Raw genomic sequence first — 11,874 nt, 5'->3', positions numbered from 1 at the left:
AATAAGAACTTATAAGCCTGTCGTCAACATATCCCTCGTTATCATTACTCGATTGCTTGATGTACTGGAGAAATAAGTAATATGAATAATATATTCTAAATAACTTTATAATGACAAAGAATTTCGTCTAAATTTCTCATAGAAATTCTTGGCGAAATTTGTGAAATTTCATGGTCAATAAATTGACTTAAAATATGTTGATCCCACCCTGAATGAATGGATGCCTATACACCTCTTGTATTCTAGAGGGTACTGGAAGTTAGACGCGGATGGACCTTCAGAACGCCCTATATATAATGGTTTGCAAATTACCAAGAAAACAAGGCATGGGATAGAAATAAAACACGGGAAATTATTAAAGATGATAAAAATATATTTGATTATAAATCTTATAATGTTTAAAATTCATTTTGATCAAGCACAATCTTGGTTGGTCTTGTGGATTTTTCGATCACAGATATCCTTGACTATATTTGGAATGTTCTCAAAATGAAAATATTTCCTTGTACTTAAAGTGGCATAGATTCATTGTACTGAGAAGGATGAGATGATATTCCTTCACCATTTATTTACAAAATATGAATTAAGAACGTTTATTGTCCTTCAAAATGAACACAAGGCTTCTCATTTCGGAAAATATGTCACCTTTGGTAACTTTATCAAGGTACAGAGTATTACCATCTTACCAGACCCTCAAGATGGTAGGTAGGCCTAACATAGAAAAGGAACATGAGGTCGTCTGAGGTCCTCTACAAAATTTTCTGAACACTTGTTATGGAAGATATGCGTTTTTTGAACTTATCAATTTACTTTATTCCTTTTAATCCATCTTAATTTCTTTAAGTTTTTACTAATAAAAACTTGTGATATGTATGAGGAATCTTTGGGATGATGAGATCTCAAAGGAATAAATTGGAAAAAGTATAAGGAAGACGAAGACGTTCGAGAAAGGATAACATACATTAGCATTACATTACCCATATTTTGATCAAAATATTTTTTCACACTCACAAATAATAAAATATCCGGACCGAACAACGAAATTTATTGCATTCTCGTTCCGCTTCTAAGCATTTGTTTGATTATTATATATTTTATAAAAATATAAATCCATTGAGCTGAAAATTCGCACCTATCAGAGGAATTTCACGATTAAAATATTCGCGGACCTCAGACAATCCATCCCCAAAAACAATGAAGATAATTCTTCTAAAAACCTATTCCTACATGGAATAATTAATAAGTATAAAAATTCAATAAAATTCAAAAAGTGATGATAAAAGTGGAGATGCAAATGACCTCCGTTGTCAAAATATCATTTTGAAATATTCAGTTATATCACTATCCACGACTTCTCACTTGTATACTTAGTGCACAAAACGCACCAATTCTTATGAGAGCTATCAAACATATCATGAATGAAACCCCTAACCAATAATCCGCTGTGTCCATATCCATGTTACGTAAAAATTTCCTGGGATGTACATAATGGCAGTAGTCGGCTTCACAAGGCAACTTTCCTCTTCCGTATCCTAGTACAGCTAATACCAAACCTTCCAGACCATACTTCAGGAAGGATATGTGGAAAATCCATCGAAAAAACGGATGGGCAGCGCTGTACTGCACGAAGAACCCTGAGAAGATTGTGAATGGAAGGAAACAGAAAGGTCCGAATATAACACCATTCTGGAAAAAAGTTATATTGAATATCTCCACGAACAAAATGAATAAAAAATCAATTGGTTTTACACTTTGAAAGCTCAGAAATTTTACTTTTGTATTATTCAAATATTCAAATGGAATTTTGTAAATGCCATTCGGTGAAGCCCTTCCAATTTCATTTGACAAACACCATGGTATTTCTAGGTTTTGTGTCACACCCAGTACTATTTGAAAGCACGATTTTAGTTCACCTTGCAGATAGTCGAACATAATATCTATCTTTAAACCAGAAAACCGTTGATTTTTGGTTGATATAGCAAAACTAGCTCCCTCTTCAAGATAATGCTGCAAAGAATACTATTTTGATACGTATAATCAAAAATAGGTGCAGAAAAGGGTATCTCGCCCCTTGAAAACTACATACTTAGTGAATCGAAGAAGCATAAGCAAATAACGTTACTTGGTATTATCAAATAATACCCAATATTTGAATGTAGCTATAATGGTAGGTACCTAATTAGTTCGAAAGTAAAGTAGAAAAAAACGATTAGGTTAGGCCCTTTTTGAGGGTTGTAGCTTCCTTAATAAATGGCTTCTGACATAAGTTCGTTAGACAAAAAGCACTTATTTTTTGGTGCTCCATCATCCCTAGAAATATGGCTCGACATTTTAGATATTTTTTTTTAGTATATGACTCATGATGGTATTGCACAAGCCGAGGTAATTACGGATGAAAAATTTCATCGTTCAATTTTCAATGTTGTTGCGTAGGAAACGTACAGTGAATCTGAGGTTTCTTAATTTAGTACTACACTCACCTTGACGTTCATGCTTGCACCAATCAACAATCCAAAGCTCTGTGCTACTAGAGACACAAGTACACACATGAACATGAAGAATGCTATTCGATAAGGTTCATCCGTAGGTTGTTTCGTTAGAATATATGTTATTGAGGAATAGAGTAACGTCGCTATGACCTGAAATTAAATGAGATTGTCACCCCCATTAGGTTGATCTTGTCTACTTATGAAATACGCAATCAAAATAAGGGAGATACCTACATATACAGGGTGAGCCTTTGACTCGTACAAATATTTTAACGGGAGATTCTTGAGATCAAAAGAAACACTTTTTTATTATAGCATTTTTTCCGTTTCGGCTCTGATAAAAAGATATGGCCATTTTAAGTTTTCATGAGCTATGCCATGAATGGAGAAACAAAATTCCCTTCAGAATATCAAGCTAACGGCCGTTTTCAATAAACCTATCTAACAATCGTTTCATTTACTGACGATTGGTAACCATTCTAAAATATATCTATAGATAGATCAAAGAAAGATCAGATGGTTTTTCTATCTTCAGTAAGTGAAACAATGGATAAATAGGTTTATTGAAAAAAGCCGTAAAGATTCATCGAATAAATAAAAAACTATATTCCAAAATTCATTTAATTCGATAAAACGGTTTATGGAAACAACTAAAAATAACATTTTTAATGGTTTTTCAAACCGCCTGTATCTTTTAAACCGTGCCGATTGGGGAAAAATGGTATAAGAAAAAAGTGTTTCTTTGGACCTCAAGAATCTACCGTTGAAATATTTGTACTCACCCTGTATTAGGGTGATCGGAAAATGAAGAAATTCTCACCTGAATAGGAACGTCAGCCAGAGTTACTGCTAGAAAATAAGATTTCAAAGAGTACCACTTGTTGAAGTATTCCTTACTAATAATTGGCAGCTCAGATGGAACTAAAACAAATTAATAAACGTATTTCACGAGGATTCAGGGATGTATTAACAAGACTTACAGGTTGTCGACACGCAATTGAACGCTGTCATCATCAGAAACATCACTGAGAAATACATATAATTGAAATTGTTGAGCATATTTTGCGCTTCTATCCCGATACCATAATATAGATATCCTATAAAAAGGGCGATTGTGACGTGTGTCGCAATCCTTGAGTAAGTCAGGGTTCTATCTCTACTTAAAATAATATAATTCCGCTTAATAAGGACTAGAAGCTGATGTAATGAAGATGTGGCATATTCAGACTCGCAACATGTTGTAGTTTTGTCCCTATCGGAACTCTTCATTCTTCGGAATATCACTTGAGGTATGTTCAAAGGTGTTAACCGGCTTTGCTGAATGGTTTTACCTGAAAAAATGTGGTTATGAGGAGCTACAACGATGTTATGATATCTAGCTTACTTGAACAAGCTGCCATTGGGTTGAAATTTTGTTTTTTTATCTCTCTCCAGTCATCCCTTGTGCCATTGGCACTTCTATCGAGTAAAGCAGCAAAATGATCACCTAAATCTCCTGCTGCAACTTCCAATACTGAAAATAAATAATACTATAAGAAGAGAAAAGGCATTAAAAACGTCTGTAATAATAATTACTGAACCGTTGACCTGTTAAGAGGATTGGTCTTTGATTCTATAAATAGACATGTATTCATGCATATGTCTCATATTGCTTTTAAACGACTATTCAAATCGAAAGAATTAAGGCTCAATGAATGAATGGATTGAAAAAAAAAATGCTCGTTTCTTTTAGGTGCCTACCTACATCTTCTATATACTGAACCTCTATTATTATTTTGTTCTACAGACCCTCATCAGTAAAAAGTAACACCTAACATAATCAAGACAAAGGGGCACGCACAACGTGGCAATATGTGCTAGTTTTGAACACTGTGAAAGGATAAAATGATTGTTTCTATACTGAGAATATGAGATCAAACTCTTCCTTATTCGTACTAACATCGCCTATTTAGTTCGGCGGAGAACATACATCTGTCGTCGAATATTTATGGGAAGCGAGATAAAATAATACAATGGAAATACAAATCCAATTTTTTTAACATGAATATCATTTTCATGAAAATTTTTTCGCCGTATTAACTATATGACTTTCTGTGCTCAGAATCTGGAAATATTAAAAAAAAAACATGTTTAAGATAAAAGCCAAGGTTTTCTTCTGTTTTTTAAGTACTATACCAAAAGGTATAACTGAATGAAATTCAACATTTCGACTGAATTTCGATTGAAATTTTCACTCACCAAAATCGGCAGGATTGTGATAGGGAGGACATATCAAGTTTATATCACTGAGGTAAGGTAACAGCTGCCTTACAGCACCTTGGTAGACGCAATGGCCTCTAGCTAAAACGTAAAGGTGATCGAACATCTCGAAAATCAAAGCACTGGGTTGGTGAATGGTACAGATGATTGTCCTTCCGGTACTAGCGAGATCTTTCAATATGGACACACATTGTTTGGATGTCATACTATCCAAGCCGCTAAAAAAACGGATCATTACAAATGAATTGAGGTTTTTTAAGTATAATGGAATAAAAAGGCATCCGGTATATATAAAAATACTGTTGTGATGCAGCTGTGGCCTAAACAAATAGGTACCTAATACAATTTAACGAGTTGAGATCTTGCGTTTTGCAGCAAAACCCTCTGTCAGCTATCAATGAATATAGCAATGGGTGTTTAATGACTATTGGGACATTAGGACAAATGTTGGATTGTTTAATATTACTCAAAAATCTAAACTTTCGTAATTTATATATTTTGGGAACAAATTCACTCAATCATTATCAACAATGAATAAAATCGCGATAATTCCATCATATCGATCAATCATCATCAGGCATATTATTTCGAAATTGTTTTCTACGAATATCACACACTATTGTGGAGGACTGTATTTATAGACTCGTTTTTTAGCATATAAAGCCGCTGTCAGACGCTATACAGGTGGACAGCTGTACAATCTCGATTAGTTTTTCAGTAATCATGTAGAAATACTGATACAATCAATTAACTTTTTTTTGGGGGTTATTTATTGATAAATTGATTATATTTTGAGTCTCTTATTTGTACGATTTAAAGTAAAAATGTCTCTCACCTGGTGGGTTCATCGAAAAACATAATTTGCGGATTTTTCAAAAGTTCCAGAGCAATAGAGAGCCTCTTTCTTTGACCTCCTGATAATGACTGCGTTCTAACCTTTCTGTGTTCCCACAGTGTCAATGTGTGTAAAATCTCCTCAATCTGAAAAAACATAGGTAATTATTTGAAGAAAAATGAAGAAGTGAGAAAAAATCAAAAGAATTAGGTAGATAGCTAGTCAGCTTGCAAGAAATCATCTGAGAAATAATGTCAATATCACTTTGAATAGAAAAATATAAATACAAAGGAAGAAAAGTAAATTATTAAAATAATAGATAAAACACAATTTGTATGGAAATCATCTTGGGAAATTATTGAATAATATTTCATTCCTCATCAACTACTATCAATAAATATATGTATTAGGATATTAGTATTTATCGAAGTAATATTTCAAAAATTTTACACGTGTTTCGCTATCACAGTAGCATCTTCAGGTGGGATAAAGTAAAACTTTATTATTTGGAACAAAACGAAAAGATATAGAAACAAGCAATCAACTATATTTATTCAGAGGTGGTAATGATAGTTTTCAGGATATTCCAAAGTAATTATAGAGTAGCTACAAAACGGAGGGTCTGTCGGCAAATATAAAGCTATTCACCCACTCTAAGCCGCCACTGTGATACCGATCAAGTTTTTAGTTCGTAATACAACTTGAATAAGAGTCATACCCTTTCTTTCTTCTTTCTTTGGCTTATTTTGGTACTCATTTTCAAATTTGCTGCTACATTCATGGATTCCATAACAGTAAGCAGAGGCTGCAATTGATCATTCTGCATGATATAACAGGACTGCCGTCGAAAACTGTCCTCATGTCTCAATTCTTTGTTTATTAAGAGCTGACCAGTTGCACCTGTTCTGAAAATTCATTCGTGATCAGTTCTCCTATAGGTAATGCATATCTAAAAATATCAAGTATTTTAAGTGGATGCAATGAAAGGCTTGATTGCATATCAATTCAATGACAGTAGATAATGTTCTCTTCGAAAATGTATAAGGTATATGAACATACCAGCAGTTAATCAATTCATCACGGTATAAACAAAATTTGAGTTGATCAAATAAGGAGTGAGCGAAAAATAGTAATTTTATTTGCCATTTTCATAACTCTCATTTGCGTTCCTTTGCCAAACTATCGAATTACCTATTCAGAATATTTAGTGCTTTTCGCACTTCTTTTGACCTTCAGTCATTCATCTTTATTATAATGTAATGAGTCTTTTGAAAATCAAGCAACAATTTTTTAATACTAAGTGTAGGAAGTTATAAAGAAAGACATTCCAAAGAGAAGATTGGAGTTTCATCTCATTAATGAATTTAGATATCGTATGTGAATAGGTATTAAAGACAAAAATCGAACGGTATCAAATCACATATATCATAAAGGTGGCCTGCAGCATCATTTCTTGCAATAATCAGGGCAGGAAATTTATTGAGCCAATGGTCATTTCTTAGGAAAATTGAGCTTTGACACTATCCTGCTGACAGACGGCTGATCCATTTTATTAGATCTAATAATTAAGAAAAAATTCATCCACCCTCTTTCCTATAGCGGGGCTTTTAGGGTTTGCGACCCCCTTAAACTTTCTGCAAGATTCTATGAAACTCTTGAAATGTTTCTTAAAAAAAAGGTACTTTTCGTCTTATGCTCTAAACCCAAACTTTTCTGAGAAAAATGAACCGAAAGAGCAGAAAAACTGAGGAATTCTAAAAAAAATTAGGTATAATATTTTTATAGTGATTTGACTCACATTCTCCGTCACTCATATTGAACACCCTGTGACTTATATACAGAAAAGAAATCTGAGTAAGATGATAAAGGTGCCAAAAAATTATTTTCTGTTAGATGTAACATGATATTCAGTTGAAATTTATTATAATTGAAAAAAAAATTACTCGAACTTCAACTAAATACTAAATGTCTTCGTGTTCTATTTCTCACCGTATTGTCGAGATATCTAATAATTCGTTAATTTTCTACACGTTCCAATTCATTCTCCAGAAAATGTAAACAGGAAGAGAGAACAGAAAGAGTAGGAGCAATGCATGTGTGACATCTTGTCATCTTCAATGAGCTTCAAGGCTGGCTTCGAAGCAGATTAATAATAGTCATGATTGTAAAATGTTCCCTCTACTATAATTCACCCACACTCGAAAACGGATTATCGTGATCCATAAAATGTGCGAATTCAAAAAAGAATTGAAAGAAAAAGCAAAAAGCATTTTCCAGTACGGAGGAGGAGTGATAAAGTAATACGGGGATTGGATTTTCATTTAGTTATAATTATAATTATTTATTTCAGAAAGAAATCTATTTTAAACCCTTTGAATGCTAGGAGGAAAGTTATCAGCACTCGTTGTTTGAATAATATTAAAAAGAACAACTTGAGAATCTGCATTTCGCAAAATATAATTATACACTTCGAACATTTTAGGGGATGTTATATTCCTTTTGGATCTTGCTCGGTGAAAAATGTTCTTTGTCGAAAAAAAAAACTTGAAAATTTGCCTTTGGCTTGAAGTTTAACTGTAATTTAATAATGTGTGTTCTTATTTGGTAGAATATTTAATGCTTCTATTTTATTTACGTGTATCCTGCTAAAATGTTCATCAATGTTGATTTTCCAGCGCCGGACGGGCCCATTATCGCAGTCAATTCCCCCGCCATGCATTCTCCAGAGACACCATTCAGGAGTAGTTTTGTTCCTGTAACAAAATAAAATTATGAAACATATGAATAAGAGTAGACATCAAATTTAAGAGGCAATAATTTTTCTTCTTAGCAGAAGCTAGTGGTAATCCTAATCAAAAAATAATAATAATTTAGGGGTAAATGAATCAGAAATTCACAAGGGGTGACCCCTTGTCACAATATGGTATAGTTCCTTCATATATTTTTTTTGTTGAGCAATCCCTGCTTCGATACAGTCCCGTGTAAAGATGGCAATTTTAAATTTTTCCTTGGAAGCAGAAAACTGACAGAAATAAATTGAGCAGACGAGACGGTGCGAAAAGGTAATAAAAAAATTTGGTGGTGTTCCCAATAAATTCGGAGAGTAGAAAAGCCAACCCGAAAATTAATGATATCAGTTTTCTGGTTTTTAAGAAAAAAATTAGAATATCTTTTCAGGTGCCAGTTGTAGGCACCTACTAGACTATATATAGGTGAATAGGGGCTTGTATATGTATTAATATTTTTTCGCAACTATTCATTTACATTCTGTATATTCTATAGGTTCTTCCTATAAGAAAATCTAGAGTTGCATGTCCAAGAATTTTCAACGCATGAAGTGAATCCGAAGTATAAAACGTGATTCTATCCGCAAACCATTCTGTTTGTGTGACTTTATGAATAATTCACTCTCCAAACTCAAGTTATCTAGAAGTCAACAAAAATGTTGTTTCAACTGATTTATGTTTCTGCAAAATAAATAAAAGTAGTTGGTTGCCTTGAAGAAGTTTGGAATGATGGGTTCCCGTTTTTAAGTTTTGAATACCTGACTTCAGTGACTTCGAATTTCTCAATGCAATCTGGAATTTCATTTCTCAAGTGCCGTTTGACAGCAGATCTGATCTGATCCTTCAATAATAATAATTCACTAGAAGATTAAGAAGGATAATGAGAATTAGTCCAAACAGCAAGCACCTGACCAAAGCAAGTAATACCGACGCTTGCTCAGCACTGAGCTACTCATTCAGCATCATCTCTTGGACCACCACCGATTTAAACTCAGTGCTAGTCTGGGAAAGTCGGCGACAGCTTTTCAGGCAGAAATCTTCGCCATTGATCTGTGCGCAGGCCATTTACTTGACAGTGGCTGGGCGGGCAGATCGATAAAAATCCTTACGGATAGTCAAGCTGCGATCAAATCTCTCGCGGCTGACAAATGCAACTCGGCACAGGTATTTGAGTGCAGATCTAAACTCACCAAATTGGGAAGTTTAAACAGACTGCAACTGATTTGGATACCTGGACACTCTGGCTTCAGTGGCAACGATGTATCGGATGCTCTGGCCAGAGAAGGCGCGACATCAACGCTTATTGGCCCGGAACCCAGTATAGGAATTCCCAATTCCTTAATCAGGGACCGAAACAACAGCTGGATAAGGCAAAAGGTCCTGGAGCACTGGCGCAACCGTCCTGGATTGCGTCACTCGCATAGGGCTATTTCAGTGCCTCCCAGCCCATACACCAGTCGCTGGCTAGAATTTTCTAGAACTAATCTGAGATCCATAATAGCGGTTTTTACAGGACACTGCAGACTCAGAGCCCACCTCAAAAAACTCAAGATCGTCAACGACCCACTCTGCAGACTCTGCTTAGAGGAAGACGAAACAATTGAGCATATCCTCTGTGACTGCCCGGCGGCAGACAGGGTCAGACTCGGAGTTTTCGGCTCTCCGAAGATGATCCTAGAGGAACTCAAGAATCACTCCCCCTCCGACATCATCTCCTTTTTGGGTAGGATGGGACTAGAGGGAGAGATTTAGCTCTTTGAGCATGCTTGTGTGCTACAATAGACCGTTGGTCGCGGTGGCAGGTTTGGGTTAGTCCGTCCAACACACCCAGCAATCAGATCCAGACCACCGATTTAGCAGCCTTACAGAGAAAAATAAGGACAAGGCTGACAAAACATTATAAACATCACCCTAAAGTTCAATAGAACGGAAAGAGCTGCCACGACACCTTGTGGGAAGAAGAATTGTTGATTTGTCTGTTGATGGCTGCTCCATCAGAACTTCGTCGAGTAGTCTGTGATGCTGATAGTTCTCCTCCATTGAAGCTGCAGCAGAACCACTTGGAAACCGCCGGACACTCAGCAGAAAGCAAAATGCAGAAACTGACTGGCAAACCTTTGAATAGAAGGCACCAGCTCGAGGTCAACCATGCTTACGTCGACATATCTATGACGAACTACTGGCTGATTTCCCAAAGGTTGTTTCCAGGATTAGGTGATTCCAACAAGGAACTACATGAAATATATCGCCAAGGATGCCTCAGTACGATAGCTGTTGGTACTGCTTTGCGTCACATGAAATCATCCAGAACATCAACGATGGATGCCAGAAGTTCGCGAGCATGGGTACAAGAATCGAAACGATGCTGTTGCCAAGATTTTACACAAGAAGTGGCATTAAAACATCAACTTCTAAAGTCAAAAAAGGTTCCCTATTACCATCCGGATTCGGATGTTGTTTAGGAAAATGATCATCACAAGCTCTACTAGGATGCTGAATAAGGATGAGAACAGAGCACTATTCCTTCTCAGTGTGGACCTTTCTTTGATATAACCCGAAATTCAAAGAATTTATCTAGACATTCTATATGACCCTCGAATTACAAATTGCAATGCAATGAATGGGCAGAAATTAATCATTACGAGTTAATAGATCATATTGTATATTCATAAAATGGCCTCGAGGAGAGAGAGCACACCTAGTCTACTCTTTAGGTTAAAAATCCATGTGCAGCACGTGTAAGAATCATAATAGAAAGATAATGAGTGTTTCATTAATGTCTATCGATGAAACATTATCGAATGATCGCTTTCAGTTTATTGTATTTCGAAAAGCATTGTTTGTCAGTAAGAATCGTGGATTTTTGAACAAAAGAATCGGAAATTCCATACCTTGAGTGTTTTAATCTGATTTCTCATTGCCATTTGCAGAAACTACTAGAATTTTTTACCTTTATTTGAATTTTGGCAAATGACTAATAGTTTATTTTTTTTAATCATTCAGTTAACTTGCGACTTAAAACAAAAATAGTTCTCGATAATCAATCAAAAAGAAAAAATATATGAACATGATATTACCTATATAGTCATGCGGATCATTTTGCGATGAAATATGAACCTTATATTCCACACAAGAGTTCACGCCAAAGATTTTTCTATGTGAGTGTGCTTACCTTCAAATTATCAAGTTAACGTTTGCGACAATCTGAAAAAAATTTTAATCACCAACACATAAAACGGTTGAAATAGGTATTATAATTGCCAAACTTTGTATTTTATGAGAATTAAATTGGGTGCATTATAATGGTTGGACTGAGTAGGATATTTCAATTCGTATGCTTCTTTTTATGTGCATATCTTAAGATTCTTGGTTGTTTTACGCTAAAATCATTCAAATTCAAAAATTATACAGACCGAGGACTTGGATCTGACAATTTTTTCTCCTAACCTGTTCTGTGAAATATAAATGATGATAAATTAGTTTAGGAGCACTGTTGGCAGAAGAG

The 11,874-nt window shown here is 35.0% G+C and overlaps 1 protein-coding gene across 1 annotated transcript in view; it reads right to left on the bottom strand.

Moving 5' to 3' along the window:
* Nucleotides 1-352: 352 nt before the first annotated feature.
* The window catches only part of LOC123309482 (ATP-binding cassette sub-family G member 1-like), a 33,852-nt gene continuing 22,330 nt past the window's right edge, over nucleotides 353-11,874 (bottom strand). Inside the window, exons 2-10 of the mRNA XM_044892628.1 lie at nucleotides 8,219-8,336; nucleotides 6,302-6,488; nucleotides 5,584-5,729; nucleotides 4,728-4,966; nucleotides 3,874-4,002; nucleotides 3,470-3,820; nucleotides 3,310-3,410; nucleotides 2,481-2,639; nucleotides 353-1,686 (exon numbers count right to left, since the gene is read on the bottom strand). Coding sequence (XP_044748563.1) covers nucleotides 1,342-1,686; nucleotides 2,481-2,639; nucleotides 3,310-3,410; nucleotides 3,470-3,820; nucleotides 3,874-4,002; nucleotides 4,728-4,966; nucleotides 5,584-5,729; nucleotides 6,302-6,488; nucleotides 8,219-8,336 — 1,775 coding nt within the window. The 3' untranslated portion in view covers nucleotides 353-1,341. The remainder of the gene's footprint in view (nucleotides 1,687-2,480; nucleotides 2,640-3,309; nucleotides 3,411-3,469; nucleotides 3,821-3,873; nucleotides 4,003-4,727; nucleotides 4,967-5,583; nucleotides 5,730-6,301; nucleotides 6,489-8,218; nucleotides 8,337-11,874) is intronic.

The sequence above is a fragment of the Coccinella septempunctata genome, chromosome 3 (assembly GCF_907165205.1).
Source record: "Coccinella septempunctata chromosome 3, icCocSept1.1, whole genome shotgun sequence".
NCBI lineage: Eukaryota > Metazoa > Arthropoda > Insecta > Coleoptera > Coccinellidae > Coccinella > Coccinella septempunctata.
The sequence above is the reverse complement of the archived record's forward strand: the minus strand, read 5'-3'. Positions and strand labels throughout refer to the sequence as shown.